Source organism: Pinus tabuliformis, chromosome 5_2 (assembly GCF_031772625.1).
Source record: "Pinus tabuliformis cultivar Carrire ecotype Pingquan chromosome 5_2, CPIR1, whole genome shotgun sequence".
Taxonomy (NCBI): Eukaryota; Viridiplantae; Streptophyta; class Pinopsida; order Pinales; family Pinaceae; genus Pinus; species Pinus tabuliformis.
The window spans coordinates 269,681,652-269,699,958 of record NC_142306.1 but is presented as its reverse complement, the minus strand read 5'-3'; the positions used below and the strand labels follow the sequence as shown (position 1 = coordinate 269,699,958).

The following is an 18,307-nucleotide window of genomic DNA, read 5'->3' as shown; positions in this document are numbered from 1 at the left end:
CAATTTAATAATGCAATATAAAATTTAATACTATAAACCTATGAAATATTAAATAAAGTAACATAAATATAATTTTTTAAAATAAAATAATATTTAAACTAATCTATAATTTAATAATTGATGTCTAATTTTTTTTTGGGTTAAGAAAAAAACATAAATAATGAATAATTATTTTAATTTAAAAAATCAATGTGGTTACACACATTAAGTCGCAACAATTGGATATAACTGAGACTAAACATAACCATCTCTTTCTATTTTGACATTTTAAAATTTTTTAATATAATTATTAATTGTGAAAACAATTGTGCTAGAAGGTAACTGGGGCGAGAGGAAGCATCACTGAAATGTTGGACAACAATTAATGTATTACTAACAATACCAAATCCTGTTGAATGGAGAACCCGATTTTTATGCTGATAACCTTCACGCCTCCGCCAGGGAGTTTTTGTTTGTTCACGAGTTTTTGCTTCGCTGGAAGATAATGCAGGCAAAGAGGAAGCACTGCTGAGCTGGCTTTGGTCGCGTGATGACGTGGGTGCACTGCTGAGTTGGCTTTGGTCGCGTGATGACGTGGGTGCACGGCTAAGTTGGCTCTGGTCGCGTGATGAAGTGGGTGCACCACTGAGCTGGTTTTATAATCATAGGACGAAAAAGAGAATTCAAGCAAGGGTGTGGATTATGTCAAAACAAGTCAAAGCAGGATATTCAAAGGAGCTCATTGGATTAGGGAGTGCCCACTAAGGAGATACTTGGGCAATTCCTATTTCCAATCCTATTGAAATATAAATGCGTCTGCGTCTGACATGTGAGGGGAATAGGAGTTGCCTTGCTGCTAACATGCCAAAGTCAACTTTGAGAGAAATATAAATGCAAGGCAACTCCTATTTCCCTCGCATGTCAGACCTCATTTATATTTCAATAGGGTTGGAAATAGGAACTGCCAATACTTTGTGGACATCTGGTCAGGCGTTGTCTCTGGGTGTGATTCGTGAGAATTTCCAAACGTCAGTGATTTGTCGTTGAATTTAGAGTTTTTCGTCATTGCCTTCACATCGGAGGCAACTTTTTATTTCCAAAAATTTGATGTATGTGATAAATGTAACGTAGATATAAACAAGTGGATGTATATAAATTAAACGAAGGTACAGTAATTAATGATGCATTATATAAATAATATAAATAACATGGCTGGTACAATAATAATGATTCAAATATATTGATGTTGTTACAATAATTAATGATTCACAATTTATGACAGCTATCATTACACAACAAGTGCTGCATGCAGCCGGTAGTCCCTGCCTATATAACCAAAAAATTAGCAAGTTGTCGATGCCAACGCTGTTGCAAGTGTGTGACAATTGTTGCCGTTGGCAAGCACTAATTGGAACGAATTGTCCAAAACGAAATTACTCGCCGATGCCAATTCCCCATTTCATTTCTTCTGTTACCAGACAGGGGCATATGGCCAGCTTGCCCGAGCAGAGTCCAGCTCTGTTTCAAAACTGATGGAAGGCACAAGAAATTTTGGGATCTTGGATGGTGATGGGGACAATTCGTACCAACAATATTTCCTATGTAGAAATTTTAGTAATTCATGCTCATAAGTTCACTCTATTACTGAGAGCATTAAGAGATTCAGAATTTTGACAATCTCTCCTCAAAAATGTGAGCTGTAACTCAAATATACTCCATAAGAGATTCAGAATTTTGACAATCTCTCCTCAAAAATGTGAGCTGTAACTCAAATATACTCCATAATCATTGCGCAATACCCATCCAGTTACTGAGACTTATTGATTTTTATACAATAATGAACTGACAAGGAGGGACATTGGTGCTGGAACCGAGAAAGAAATAAATGGTAGGGCAGGGGACTTTTATTGCTAAGATTAATGGCGTGCATCGTTGGCTTGCATTACTCACTTGGGATTGCTCGCTGGTGCGAATCTATTGCTAGCTGGTAGGCTGCATTGTCCTGGTTATAATTTGTGTACAGTTTCTAGACAGATACAATATTGTTCTATATTTTCCCTGCAAGATGAAAAACAGAGCAAGCAACCATGGCGGAGACAACATTAGCAAGCCCAATCCAGCTAGGTAGTCATCATACTTACGCATATCACAATGGATTTTATTCCATGTATGGATCCACAATAAGTATTGAAGGATAAATCTCAATGATTTCTTATCTCATGTAAGTATAATAAAACACTAAAATCTTGGGCATGACTTATTCATTCTGCAAACACAGAAACCCCTCTATAAACTCAATTAAGTGTGACAGAATAAGAATGAAATTACCTCAAGCGAGTTCATGGCTCTGTTGTCTATAATTTTGAGAATGTTACCTTCAAGCAACAAAATTAGCTTCATTATGGTTAAAGCTACCAATGAAACCACAACATTACAATATCAATATGCTAGCAGCGATTGTACAAAGTAAATTGAAAACCAAAACATATAATTACAAGTACAGAGCACCGAGCGGAGGCAACCACTATGTTATTAACATTAATGAAATCTTGGCAGCCGAATTTGGATTTCAAAATGTCACTCTATTACTGAGCATATTAAGAGATTCAGAATTTTGACAATCTCTCCTCAAAAATGTGAGCTGTAACTCAAATATACTCCATAATCATTGCGCAATACCCATCCAGTTACTGAGACTTATTGATTTTTATACAATAATGAACTGACAAGGACGGACGTTGGCGCTGGAACCGAGAAAGAAAGAAATGGCAGGGCAGGGGACTTTTATTGCTAAGATTAATGGCGTGCATCGCTGGCTTGCATTACTCACTTGGGATTGCTCGCTGGTGCGAATCTATTGCTAGTTGGTAGGCTGCATTGTCGTGGTTATAATTTGTGTACAGTTTCTAGATAGATACAATATTGTTCTATATTTTCCCTGCAAGATGAAAAATAGAGCAAGCAACCACGGCGGAGACAACATTAGCAAGCCCAATCCAGTTAGGTAGTCATCAGACTTACGCAGATCACAATGGATTTTTATTCCATGTATGGATCTACAATAAGTATTGAAGGATAAATCTCAATGATTTCTTATCTCATGTAAGTATAATAAAACACTAAAATCTTGGGCATGACTTATTCATTCTGCAAACACAGAAACCCCTCTATAAACTCAATTAAGTGTGACATAATAAGAATGAAATTACCTCAAGCGAGTTCATGGCTTTGTTGTTTATAATTTTGAGAATGTTACCTTCAGGCAACAAAATTAGCTTCATTATGGTTAAAGCTACCAATGAAACCACAACATTACAATATCAATATGCTAGCAGCGATTGTACAAAGTAAATTGAAAACCAAAACATCTAATTACAAGTACAGAGCACTGAGTGGAGGCAACCACTATGTTATTAACATTAATGCAATCTTGGCAGCCGAATTTGGATTTCAAAATGTTATCAAAATCAACGCAAAGGATACGCAGACTTTAGAATTACCATCATATAAACCCGTGTTATATCATATGCACAGGTGCACAAAATGATCAGATTCTGAGTTTAGATGGGTTTCTCTAGTGAAGACGAAAAATCAATTTAAAGAATTTAAAAGGAACAGAGAATGGCATTTTTTTTTAAATTGCAGATTTTAAAGCATTTTCCGAAATTTGATACACAGGGATCTAGGAATACTCTTGAAATTTAAAATAAATAATTCTATAACAACATTGCTCATAGAAATGTTCAATTATATTATATTATTCCACAGCTCTCATATGCAGTACCTTCGTATGGGCTTCCAAATATGGTAGACTTCAATTTTCTCCAGGTTGTGAAGAGGCATACAAATATGACAAACTTCAAGCTTCTCCAGATTGTAAAGCGGCATACAAATATGCCAGACCTCAAGCTTCTCCAGATTTCCAAGAGGCATGCAGATATGGAAGAATCGCAGATATGGAACATTTCATGCATCTCCAGATTTCAAAGAGGCATATAGATATGGAAAACATCAATCTTTTGCGTGTCTCCAAAACACATACTTTATTTGTTTCCGTTATATGATCATAATCGCATGTGAAGCCTATGCTATGGAGAATGAGCTGAATGTTGAAGGTATTCTGGTGTGCTCAGCCTAAGGTATTATTGTGTGCTCATGAAAATGAGCTGAATGTATTCTGGTGCGCTGCACTGAGGAGAATGAGTTGATCCAGGGAGAGAGTTAATATCTTAGCATGAGGAATTGTTTTTGTATTGTTTTGCGTTTTTAGCAGCAGGTGAAGGTGTTTTTGTGTTTTTTTAGCAGATGTGAGACTGCCATATGGCTACCATGCCAATACCCATGCGGACAGCGAGTTAAATGACACCTTTTTAGATCACAAAAAGTTTGATGAAAGAGTTTGACACATGGTTCTTACCAGAGACACATTATCAACTGCATGAACCAAGTTGGTCAAATGGGGCACGTTCATCGGACTACGTGTGGAAGTTTTCCATTAATGTTTTATTTGGGATAAGTTTCAGCGAGAATTGGCACGCCCGATTTTCATCTCCTTGCTAATCAATAAACTCTGTTAATGTTCGTTGAATCTTGAATTGTCCGTCGAATCCTAATTACATTCTCCCGAGAACAGCGCTGTTGCTGTCCGTCCGTTAAAGAGAAGACCGAGAAGCATCTGAGAGTGCGACTGTTATATTGACGGAAATACTGGCAATAACGGCAAGTCTATTGGTGTTTAAGGTAATTTTTAATTGGCAAAATATGACTTATTTTTCATGGATCGCTATGTGGGCACTGTTCAAAACCATTAGAGTCGTGCTAAAATAGCTTAGCGTTTCAGGTAATATTGGAGTTTAGCTTTTCAGGTACTACTGCCATTTAGCGTTTAACGTTTAGCGTTTCAGGTCGTCTTTGCTTGAGGAATTATAATATAAAAGAAATTGAACAGGAATGACCTATCAAAATCCATGGCCAAGTTATTTGAAATCTCTGCACAGCGAATGTCTAAAGCAGTTGTTTGAACAACATTGTTGATGTATGCTTGCGAATCAGATGAAGAACATGGTAACATATTGGACTATGAGCATTAACCATTAAACTTACCTCACTTGGAGCGATTCTCACAGTCAATCATGTGTTTTTTGCAGCGATTCTCACGCATACAGATCATCTAGATCAAAAATCCATAACCAGAAATTTTGTTATTTTAATTATATTGCAAAAATAGCTCCGACTAAGTTTGACACTAAACACTAAGCATGCTAACCAGTCACCAAAAAGTAGCCCTATGTTTGTGACCACAACTTGACCTTGGATATAAGAAAGTAAATTTAGATATAAATAATTTGAACATGATGCTATAAGCCAGACCAGAGAAAGAATGACATCTCAGACATGAGCCGCAAAAAAGTGTTTCCAATTGCTAGTATTTTCAAAGCCTCCCTACTAAGGATTTGGCGGCCTGCTGTTTGTTGCCGAGACTCTGGAACCCCACTCAAGCAACTCTTTGCTTGTATCATCCTTGTATACAATAACTTCAATGAAGCATAAGCAATCCTTTTTGGGTCCTAGGGCAGTTTTAATAGCCTCTACAGCCTCTTCTTCCGTCTTAACCTGCACAGAAAGAAGGGGTGCTGTTAAATAACAAAACAAATACCTGGTACAGAGTACTTAGGCATCCTGCATTTTCTAGGGCTGAGAAAAAACGATGAAAAGCTGACAATAACAACAAAACTGCCATGATAAGAATCAAAAAGAGAGGAGTAGATTAAGATCACCAATCTGATACAGAGTTTTGACCAACTAAAGGTAAGTCCCAAAGTCTACAATAATGTAAAAAAATACCTTGGCAGTCCAGCATTTCCCTTCACCGTTATGAATGGCATCTACTAAACCGGTGTAGTTCCAATTCTTTATGACATTGTATGGGCCATCATGTATTTCAACTTCTATAGTATATCCTCCATTATTAATCAGAAAAATGATAGGATTCTGCCCATTTCGAATCATAGTAGACACATCCTGGACTGTCACCTGTTGAAATAAGGAAGAATACATTTAGGGATAAAAACTTACTGATTTTTGGACAAAACAGATAACCCGAAGGAATTTAATATTTCAAATACAGATTCATTGTTATTCATTAAATAAAATATTACAGAATTTTATATAAAAATCCTTGCATCTACACCTAAAAGCTTCCATCACCAATGCATGATATTAAACGCTTCTCTGGCGCTACTTGAGCATATCCCAGTGTTGCTCCTACAGACCAGCCTATCGATCCATACTGCATTTGGAACTCATACCTGCCAAACATACATTTAGCTCAACGAGCAAACAACTGCAAATATAGAGACAAATATACTTGCGAACAGAGCACCATGAGAGTGACAAATAGAGCAGCATAATAGTAGGTCCCTCTCATCAGAGAACAAACATTTCTCTTTCATCACTCATTGCTGCCACTCCTGCCATTGCAGACTTCGGCTCTGAAGCCTATCCAACAACAGTCTCACCGGAAACCTTCCTCCGCAGATGGTAAAGACTAATTTCATATTGTGTTTGGTGGCAAGAAATTGAGAGGCGGTGGTAGCCAGCTACCTGAGAGGTGGCAGACGGTGGCAGACGGTGGTAGCCAGCTGCCTGAGAGGTGAGAGGTGGCAGCTATATAATAAACTTTGCATGCGCCTAAGTTTCATGTTTGTCACCACAATTTTCCAGACTTTGGATAAAATATAACTTGTCACCACATTTTTACATTGGTATAAGCGAAGCCTGCAATAAGAGGTCCTTTCTTGCCCAGCCAAAAACCTTCGTTAAAATTTTGATAGACGAAAATTGTCATTCTAAAACATTGGTTAAACGATGATAACGCCAAAAAAACATGGTCAACGAATGAATTAATGCGCGGTCAACGATCTATCGATCGCTATAGTCCCAGGCAGGGACTAATAAGAAGTGAGACATTTCAACTAATGATATTTGAGATAAATAAATTTAAATTTTATTTAAAAATAATAAATTTCATTGTATAAACTTTAGATAAACTTTAAATTTTTTTAGTAAAAAAAAACTAATAACAAGTCAATGGAAAACTGAATATGTGTATGTATAATAATAAGTTTCACAATTTTCCATGCATGCTATTGTCCTCTCTCCTCATTAAAAATAAATTAATGCTAATGCTCAGAGAAAACAAACACTTTTCATAGTTTTCTATGCGTGCTATTCTCCTCTTTGCCAATTAAAAAATAAAGTTTTCTATGCGTGCTATTCTCCTTTTTGCTAATTAAAAAATAAATGAATAGACAGAGCAAATAAGATATACACATAGGGTGTGTATATCTTAATCTCTTTGAAAATTTTAGGATTCACCATTAACTAGAGAATCCAAGAACATGCAGCAATATTAAGCACAACCACTCTTGTTCCTGAGCTTTAAGTGAACATGCGGTGAAATCCGATCACCATGTTTGCATGGAGAAGCCATGTCTTGAGTCATCTACAGGATTGATCACGAAGCTTCAAGAAGCCATTGAAATTAAAAAGTGTGCTAAGCTGGATCCTCGCCCTCTTTTCTTAATTTTTTTTTATATATATATATATATATATATGATAATTAATAATTTGTTATTTTTACTTTTATATTGCAATATATATCCTCTTTGACATCCCTATTAAAATATTATCTAATATTTTAATATAATAATATTTAAATATAATTGTGTGTTATGAAACCAGCTCAAGAAAAGATAGAAAAGATAGATCAACGCCTTAGAATTAAGCCTCTTTGAGGGGGCAACCTCATTTACATTACATAAATGAACAATTATTGGATGATTCAAATGACAAAACCTCCTTTCTATATATAGGAGTCTAAGGAGTCACAATATAATCCAGCTGACCTAACAATAATAATATAAAGGCACAATAATAACAATAGTGGGCTTCTATGGGGCACAATAGTAACAATATGGGCACTACATGGGTACATCAATATAATAAGTGGGTTATACTAATAAGAATAAGGGGTTACACTAGTAGTATAGGGGCCTAACATGCCCCTCTCCTTCAAAAAGTGTTGTCCTCAACGCTTGAGTAGTTCTTGATGCTTCTGTATAAAATTATTGTTCTCCCATGTGGAATCTTCAACGGGTAAGTTCTTCCACTTGATGAGATACTCTGAAATTGATCGATTTCGTAGCTGTCGGGTTCTTGTTTCTGTGACTGCTCCAGGTTCTATTATGATTTTTCCTTCCTCTTCAATTTCTGGCAATATTGTTTGAATTGGGATCTTTTGCAACTTTTGAATAAGTGGCCATACTTCTTCATCCTTCTCCCATTCTTCCCTTGCTTCGTTTATCCAATCTGGTTGGATAATATAAATAGCACAAAACAATGCTTCCACATCCTCATCCTTGAAGAGTCTTCCTATTTGGTAAGGTCGCCATTTTTTAAGTGCATGTAGTATTGCCAACATTTCCTTCTCATAAATAGCTTGCTTGAGATGTAGCAGTAAAAATACCCAATCTCCTACATCAAAACATTTTTCACTATGATGTTGATCTACCTGTTGTTTCGTTTGATTTTTCACCGAAGTGACGCTATCCTTTAAAAGTTGGAGAACTTGTTGTTGATGCTCGATGTGATCTTTCACTGCTTGAACCTTTTTCTTCTTCATATGTCCTTCTATCTCTAGAGTTTGAGGAGTGGTAATTTCTTCCAATCCTTTACAAGATATGGTAGGATTCATTTCTTGATGCTCGATGTGATCTTTCACTTCTTGAACATTTTTCTTCTTGATATGTCCTTCTATCTTGATAGTTTGAGGAGTGGTAATTTCGAATAATGAATTACAAGATATGGTTGGATTCATTTCTTCTTTCTCGATGTGATCTTTCACTTCTTGCACCTTTTTCTTCTTGATATGTCCTTCTATCTTGAGAGTTTGAGGAGTGGTAATTCTTGCCAATGCTTTACAAGATATGGTCTAATTCATTTCTTCTTTCTCTGGGGTGGGGTCCTGGCGTATATCTTCTTCTTTTGATGTTTCTTGATCCTTTTCTTCCTCCTCTTCATATTCTATGTAAAATAATTTCTTCTCATCACACTTATGACCTTTAGTGCATTTGCTATCACAATTGTAACAAAGCCCTTTTTCTCTTTTTTCTTCCAATTGTTGGGGTGTAACCCTTGTAGGTTGTGGAAGGTTAGGAGAAACAACACTTGCATCTTTATAGTTGTGAGGGGTACACTTTTTGGTTTCCATAATTTTGCTTTCCACTATGTCACAAAGCCCTTTTACTCTTTCCAATTGTTGTGGTGTTGCTCTAAAGAAGGTGTTGCTCTTTTTATCCTCATAATTCCATGAAAATTGACCACGTAACAAGTTGTTTACGAGAACAAAGTCCTTCGTACCATAAAAATTGATCTGGTTCTAAATATGAAGATGCAATACATACCTTTTGTAACAGTTGTACACTATGTAGATCAAAATATTGCTCCATCTGAAGTATCCAATTTACCGGATCCTTGCCATCAAACTTCCTCATCTTGTTTTTTCTTGATTTTAGGAGCTCGACCTTGAAACGACTGTAATTCTGTACTTTTGGATCTTTAAGTTATGAAATTGTGAGCTATAGTAGCCCTTTGTGTCCTCTTTACAATGCCACTAGTCTGATCCAAATTGGATTCTCTAAGAAAACGTTATGCACAATCTCCCATGATGACCTTATTATAGACCTTTCGAGAAGAGCGAATTTGTATGAATTTCCACGTGTCACTATTTCGACCTTTGGATCTAAAAAAGATATAAAAGAAAACTACAGTCCGTCCTCTTTCTGTACCTTCTTATGAAATTTCAATCCGATCCTCAGAGAGAAAGTTATGACGATTTTCCCCAGGTCACCTGTTTTGAATGTAATTCAGGAGTCTGCAAAAATACCAACTTCCTCAGATCATATCTCCGAAAATATCGCGCGAAAAGCTCTGAAATCTGGACCCGAGGTTCAACGCGATTTCTTCTCAAATGGGTTTTTTTTGCGACTTCTGAAACATCACAGAAAACAAATTATAGCGAAAATTCCACGATGACCTGTTTGGAGCAGCGAAACCCTAGAATCCAAAGCTCTGATACCAAATGTTATGAAACCAGCTCAAAAAAAGATAGAAAAGATAGATCAACGCCTTAGAATTTAGCCTCTTCGAGGGGGAAACCTCCTTTACATTACATAAATGAACAATTATTGGATGATTCAAATGACAAATCCTCCTTTCTATATATAGGAGTCTAAGGAGTCACAATATAATCCAGCTGACCTAACAATAATAATATAAAGGCACAATAATAACAATAGTGGGCTTCTATGGGGCACAATAGTAACAATATGGGCACTACATGGGTACATCAATATAATAAGTGGGTTATACTAATAAGAATAAGGGGTTACACTAGTAGTATAGGGGCCTAACATTGTGGAATATTATTCATTTTTTAATAATAACCATATTAAAATGATTTTTAAGTATATATTTACAAATATTCAATTCTTATTATATTATTATTATTAAATTAATCTAACTAATTTGAATTTAATATTATTTTAATTAAAAATATTAATAAACCAAAATAAAACATAACAAAATAATAATAAATTTATTCAACTAATTTTTAACGGTTAATTCCTAACAACTATTTCCTAACGGCTAACTCTGGAACCAAATGCATCCTTGCTATTTAAACTTTCTGACTCACTGATTTTTTCACCTTGTCCTCGGGATGAACCACATTAGATGGTTCGAAATGTCAACAAAAAACTCATGAGTCATGATGTGATTAATCCGAAATAATTTATCAAAATTCACCATTTTAGCAAAAGCGAACCATGCACAGTGGAAATGAATGTTGTATGGCATGCATCCAGAAATGCAAGTATTGACAATCTGAACCATGTATTCGGGAATGCTAGGAGAAGAATCTTGGCTCTGAGAAATACTAATGTCCCTCCTCGTACACATATCTGAGCAAAATAGCTCTGAGCGTCAGAGGCAACTCTTCTGAGCGTCCTGGATCTGCTTCACAACAATGGTTGGATGAATTTCTTCATAGCTTCAGGTGGCCCATCATTTACTTGAGCGGGTAAATATATTCATATGGACTTCCAGTTTGCAGGTTCACTTCCAGCTTGTTATTTTTGGGTAAGCAAGGTACGTTCAGGTGAAGCTTGGATTTTGGAAAGTGCATAGATTTATGGTTGGGTTTATTAGATCCTGGGTGTTATTTAGTGTAGATGGGTGTGGGCAGTTTTTCATTTTTTAATTGAAGTTTTCACAAGTTGTGTCAAGATCTTTGGCTGGTGAGATTTCACTTGGGCTTTTCCTTTGTGTGGGAGGGTATTGGTTACTACTTATAACTTTGTTGGGATGTTTCCCTCCCCTATTCCTGAGGTGATTCATATTGTAATCTTGTTCCTTTGGGCAAAATACATTTTGGTACTCATTTTTGTTGAATATCTGTGGACACCCAAGCGGAGGCCTCATGTACGTTTGGAAGGACATTTTTAGAAGGAATCTGTCGGGGATAACATTGAGTCTTGGGTGTTATAGGAAAAACCAACCTCTGTTTACTATGGAAGAAGTGGATTGATTCTTTTAATATCTCAACGCCCTTTCAAATATATAAGTATCACATGTTGTCATAGATGGTGGAGATTTTTGGGATGCTGGTGTTGTTGTTGCTAGTTTTCTATCTATTTCTTTCTTGTTTTGGATGTTGTTACTAGGTCGGCACTTGTTTGGCTCTCTGATACTTGCTACTTTTGTGAGACACGTATTGAGCATTGTCTCTTGGGGGAGGTGGCGCTGGTGATAATTCCCTACCACTACAAGGTAGGGAATCCTACACCGTTGTGGATCTTTGGAGTAATGTGCCCGCACATTTCTTGGTACTTTCCTTCCTTTATTTTCTTGACTGACTATTTACTCCTTTGGGTATGCTTCTCTAGGAAGTGACAACATACCCCTTCAGGTTACACATTATGTGGGTTTATTCACTTTTATTAGGCTGACGACTTGGTTTCTATCATTTGCTTTGTTATTGCCACGGTAAAATGGTATAATTTACCCTCTATTATTTTCATTGGAGGGGGAGTCTGTGTTTATCCCCTCACATTGTCTCATTATCATTAGCATCATTTATTCTTTGGAGGTCAGTGATGAGTCTTAGTATTTCAACAAGAATGTTGCAACTCCCAAGGCTAGCAACTTTAATTATCAACCCATGATTCATACAAACTCACGAGGTATCGACACCATATGTGCAACATACATTGTGTCATTCTTTTGCTGTCATGATGTAATGGAGTGAATGTAATGAAATACGATCCCATACTAATTGCATAAATGAAAATATTACTTTGAAAAGAAATTAATCCTAGGCAAGAACAACAATTTGTAATTGAAATCATAAGAGCATGAATTCAAATAAATAGGCCTAATCTACTTTTTAAAAGACATGTCCTAATTGGTGTTTTATTCTTCCTCAATCACAGATTTAGAGCCTAAGGGTTATGATTCAACCCTAGAGACAAAGACCAAGTTTTTTGAGAAAATCTGGTCAAGTTTAACATTGTTAGATGAGTGCTACAGGAAGTTACAGTGTTTGCTACATGAAGTTATAGGTTTGCTACAAGAAGATATAATTCACCGAATTACCAAGTAAATCAAATCCAAATGGGATGGGACAAATTTTGTTATTGAATAGGATGTATTAAGTCTCCATTATAAGTGGAATCACTCAGAAATACCCTTGCTAACACATGCTAAAAAATAGCAAAAAATTACTAGTCTAAAATCTAGAAATTCGAGAACTAGTGAGCTAGTTAACCTTTTAAATGACTAACCTAATCAAGTGAAAATGAAATGGATTAATTTTTGTTATTAACTTGAATGTTTTTATGATCTAATGCAAGTGGAATAAACTCATTTGCATGTTCTAAAAAATAGCAAAAAATTACTACTATTTGCTATAAGGGACTTCCAGAATATTTTAGATTTGTGAATAAGCAAACTAATACAAGTAGCTCAATGATTACTATGACCTTTCAAAGTTGTTCCAAGGATGAAATCATGCTTGTGATCCTGCAAAAGAACTCATTTCAACCATTTAACCCAATCCTACAACAAGGAATCATCAATATTAAATGCAGAAATAGGAAAAATAAGAACAAGAAATACATGTGAATAAGAAGTGCAAAGAAGAAAAGTAAATTATACAAAAGGGTCTTGAGGCTCCTGGGATGGCCAAGCTTAAGGATACTTAGAGTTATATGAAGGATACCAAGATTTAGAAGCTAAAAATGGCACCAATCTTCATTATTTGAATCAATCTAAGTACATCCATGCTAGAAATGAAAGTGGAGCTGCAAAAATACAAGTTCTCTCCACAAGAAGACTAAGAAGAACCAACCCCTAGAGGAAAACTCGAATTGGTAATTATGCAATATGATGAGGAAGTAGCCCCAAGGGTTAGCTCAACTGGTCAAATAAGTGCCTCACCGTTCGGGAGGTAACGGGGTTAATTCTCCCCGAAGCCCTTGGGGTTAGGCTTGGCTATTGGTTGCGGGGCTTGATACCCTTGATCAAGCTCAGATATTTCTGTGGATGTAGCAGCCACCCAGTGACCGTGGGTGTTCATGAACCATCAGAAAAAAAAAGCCCCAAGGGTTAGCTCAATTGGTCAAATAAGTGCTTCGTCGTTCGGGAGGTCACAGGGTCAATTCTCCTCGAAGCCCTTGGGGTTAGGCCTAGCTATTGGCCACATGGCTTGATAACCTTGATCAAGCTCAGATATTTCTGTAGACGTATCAGCCACCCAGTGATCGTGGGTGTCCGTGAACCACCAAAAAAAAAAAAAAAAAAAAAAAAAAAAAAAAAAAAAAAAAAAAAAAAAAAAAAAAAAGAAAAAAAAAAAACAAAAACAAAAAGATGATGAGGAAGCATTCTCCTTGAAAGGAAGAAGCTTTACCCTCCAAAATCCCTCAAATAGTGGATTTGGTTCCCAACACAAGGAATCTGCGTTAAATAATAGGGAACACATTCCTAGATTTTCTCAATCAATGGAGCTCTAAAATTTGTGCAATAATTTCATAATATCTTGTTGATTTATTATCAATATTAATCCTCCTCTAGTAGGGAGCAAGTCCCCAAATTATCTCCTCCTCCAAATCTTCATAATTTGCCCAATATTCTCACAATATTCTACAAAAATAAATAATATTAGGCACAAATATGCAATTATCCATAAACCTTCCTAATGAACATATTAAAGTTAAAAATATGTCATATGATGCAAAAAGAGAGGTTTAATGTGCTGAAGGATGGTCAGATGGACCTTAATTTATGTCTAATTTGGAGGCCCATCATACCCCCTTGCTGAAAGTGTTGCTCATCCTCTTAGCAACTTAGTGACCTCATTGTGCCTCATTCATGGCCCTGATGGCCTCTATCTTTTACATTACTCATTCATTTCTCTTAAGAAGCTCGGTTGTAGGTTCTGCAAGGAAAAGCACAAAATGTAGTTGTTCTTTTCGTGATTGTTTAGCAGTCCTTCAAGCACAAAAACATAACTTTCCTCTTTGCAAGAGAACTATGTTGGCTTGTAGATCCATTTCATTCAAATCCTCTCCCTTGAAACCTTCATTCCATTTTCACTCATTTTTCCAAAACTATTTGTGCATAGAAAATTCACAGTGTTTCTAGAGACCATTAGCCTGTCTTTTTCCCCTTATGCAACATGGGATTTTGAAGATTTTTCAGTTTGGCAAGGTCATCTGCATGCTTTTCCAATCTCATGTTGTATTTTTTCACCATTTGGACACCTTTGAAACCCTAAAAACGCCCTCAGATGTGATATTGTAGCAATACATAGAATCTTGTAACAAACCTATAACACACCACAAATCTATCAAATCTTGACCAAAATTGCACCTCATGCTTAATTTTTTCCTCTTACCTTTCTATAACATCTTCTAGGCCTTGGAAAAAAGCTAGAAAAAGATTTGATTCTACTTGGAAAGGCTCTTTTCATCACTGTGGTTTGAGTTCTATTTTGATGGTGAATGCCTTCTTTCCTTTTGTCACTTTCTTCTTATCTTTTGTGGCCTAGATGATTTCCTCATGGACTTTAGGTTTCTCTATTTTGATTAAATCTCTCTTAGGCACTACTATTTTGGTTTTTAGCACAATTTGTTTCTTTCTTCCTTCTTCCTCCTTGAGTTTTTATTTTGGTTAATTTCCCTCTTCTCCCTCTTCTTCTGCTTCTTCATTAGCTGTTATGAAACCAACTCACAAAATAGAAGAAAGAGATAGATCGACGACTTCAAAAGTAGCCTCTTCGAGGGGGAAACCTCCTTTACATTACACAAATGAACAATTTTTGAATGACACAAATGAAAAGACCTCCTTTCTATATATAGGAGTCTAAGGGGTCACAATATAATCAGAGCCGACATAACAATAATAATGTGAGGGCACAACAATAACAATAGTGGGCTTCTATGGGGCACAATAATAACAGTATGGGGGACAACATGGGCACACCAATAACAATAAGGGGCTACAATGACGATAATAATAAGGGAATACACTAGTATTATAGGGACCTAACATGCACCTCCCCTTCAAAAAAGTGTTGTCCTCAATGCTTGAGTAGTTATGGATGATTCTGTATAAATTCTCATCCTCCCATGTGGAATCCTCAGCAGGTAAGTTTTTCCACATGATGAGATACTCTGAAATTGTTCGATTTTGTAGCTGTCGAGTTCTTATTTCTGTGACTGCTTCAGGTTCCAATATAATTTTTCCTTCCTCGTCAAGTTTTTTTGGGAGTATTGTTTGAACTAGGAGCTTGCCACCTATAACCTTCTTTAAGCATGAAACATGGAAAACTAGGTGCACTTGGGAAGATGCAGGAAGTTCCAATTTGTATGCCATAGTACCAATATTTTGCAACACCTTGTACGAAACATAATGCTTTGGTGATAATTTATTATCCTTCTTAACTTGCTTGAGGGACATTTGTTTGTATGGTTGTAGTTGTAGAAATACCCAGTCACCTACATCAAAACATCTTTCACTGTGATGGTGATCTACCTATTGTTTCATTCTATTTTGTGCCAAAGTGAGGTTATCCTTTAAGAGTTGGAGAACTTTTTGTTAATGCTCGATGTGATCTTCCACTGCTTGAACCTTATAATTTTCTCTTAAATATGATGTGATGGATGGTGGATGATATCCATAAAGTGCCATAAGTGAGGTTGTTTTTGCTAAAAGATGGAAGGAAGTGTTAAACTTCCATTTAGCTAGTGGTAACCATTTGATCCATTGTGTCTGTTTATCAGATACAAAGAAACGAAGATATCCTTCCAAACATTTGTTCATTATCTCAGTTTTCCCATCAGATTGAGGATGAAAAGATGAGCTATGAGCTAACTGAGTACCCATACAAGAAAATAATTTTATCTAAAAATTTCCAGTGAAAATAGGATCTTTATCGCTTACAATGATCTTTGGGTTTCCATGTAGCTTTTGAATTGTTTCCATAAATGCAATAACAACTGTCCTGGCTTTAAATGGATGAGATAATGCACAAAAGTGTGCATACTTGGTGAGTCTATCAAATACCACCATGATGACACTCTTTCCTTCGGACTTGGGTAAACCAGTGATAAAATCCATTGCAACCTCCTCCCAGCGTTGACATGGAATGGAAAAGGTTGTAATAGACCTGGGGTTTTAATTGTCTCAATTTTATTTTGTTGACAAACAAAACATTCCGCCACAAAATTTTGAATATAATATTTAAGGCCATCCCAAAAAAATTCCTTCTTAACCCTATGGTAACTTTTTAAAAATCCTGAATGCCCTCCTAAGGGAGAGGTGTGCAATTCAAGATTTTTTTTTTGTTGAGTTGGGAATTGATACAGAGGTATAAGTGATCTTTGTACCATAACGAATCATTTTTCCAGCTAAATGTATCAAATGTACTGGGATCTTGTTGAAACTTTTGAATGAGTTCCCACACTTCTTCGTCATTATTCCATTCATCCCTTGTTTCATTTATCCAATTTGGTTGGATAATAGAAACGGAACAAAGCAATTCTTCCACATCCTCATCCTTTCTTGAGAGTGCATCCACAACAACATTTTGTTTCCATTTTTTGTAGAAGATTTCAAAGTCATAACCCAACATCTTTGCGACCTGTTTTTGCTTCTCTTCTGAAGATAATCTTTGTTCTAAAAAGTATTTAATACTATCATGATCTGTTTTTACCTTGAAGTGTCTTTCCATTAGGTAAGGTCACCATTTCTTAAGTGCATGTAGTATTGCCAACATTTCCTTCTCATAAATAGCTTTGTGTAAATACTTTCCTTTGATTGGACAACTTTCGAAAACAATGGGTCTTTCTTCTTGCATTAAAACAACACTAATTCCATTTCCTGAGGCATCACATTCCACAATAAAGGCTTTTGTGAAGTTTGGAATAGCTAAGACTAGTGCTTGACACATTGCCTCTTTAAGATGTTCAAAGACCTTTGTTGCTTTTGGAGTCCACAAAAATGCATCTTTCTTCAGTAATGTTGTTAGAGGTGTTGTTATTCTCACATAATCCTTAACAAACTTGAGATAATACCCTGTCAACTCAAGAAATCCTCGCAGATGCTTTATGGATGTGGGTATTTTCCATTCCTTAATGGCTTTAATTTTGCTAGGGTCTACCTTAACACCTTCATGAGATACAATATGACCCAAATATTCCACGTCTTGTACTCCAAAGAAACATTTGGAGGTTTTTGCATATAATTGTTTCTCCTCCAATAGTTTGAGCACTCTGTCAACATGTTGAACATGATCCTTCCAAGACTTGCTGTAGATTAGTATATCATCAAAAAATACTAACACACATTTTCTAAGGAAGGGTTTGAAAATGGAATTCATCAAACCTTGAAATGTAGAAGATGCATTGGTAAGGCCAAAAGTCATGACCAAAAATTCATAATGACCCTCATGAGTTCTAAATCTTGTTTTTGGAATGTCTTCAGTCTTCATTCTGGTTTGATGATATTTTGAACGAAGCTCCAACTTGGTGAAGTAAATTGCTCCATGCAATTCATCTAATAATTCATCAATGATAGGAATGGGAAATTTATCTTTAATAGTGAGTTTTTTGAGCTCCCTATAATCCGGACACATGCAACATGATCCATCCTTCTTGTTCACCAATACTACTGGAGCAAAGAAAGAACTTTGACTAGGTTGAATTATACT

At 36.1% G+C, this 18,307-nt stretch overlaps 1 protein-coding gene across 1 annotated transcript; it reads right to left on the bottom strand.

Moving 5' to 3' along the window:
• Nucleotides 1-5,424: 5,424 nt before the first annotated feature.
• On the bottom strand, nucleotides 5,425-6,140 carry LOC149158559 (pyruvate decarboxylase 2-like). The gene is made up of 2 exons (XM_089437767.1): nucleotides 5,824-6,140; nucleotides 5,425-5,592 (listed from the first exon to the last, which is right to left on the bottom strand). Exons 1-2 carry the CDS (start codon nucleotides 6,034-6,036, stop codon nucleotides 5,425-5,427), a joined length of 381 nt encoding a protein of 126 aa, XP_089293893.1. The 5' UTR covers nucleotides 6,037-6,140.
• Between the last annotated feature and the right edge of the window lie 12,167 nt (nucleotides 6,141-18,307).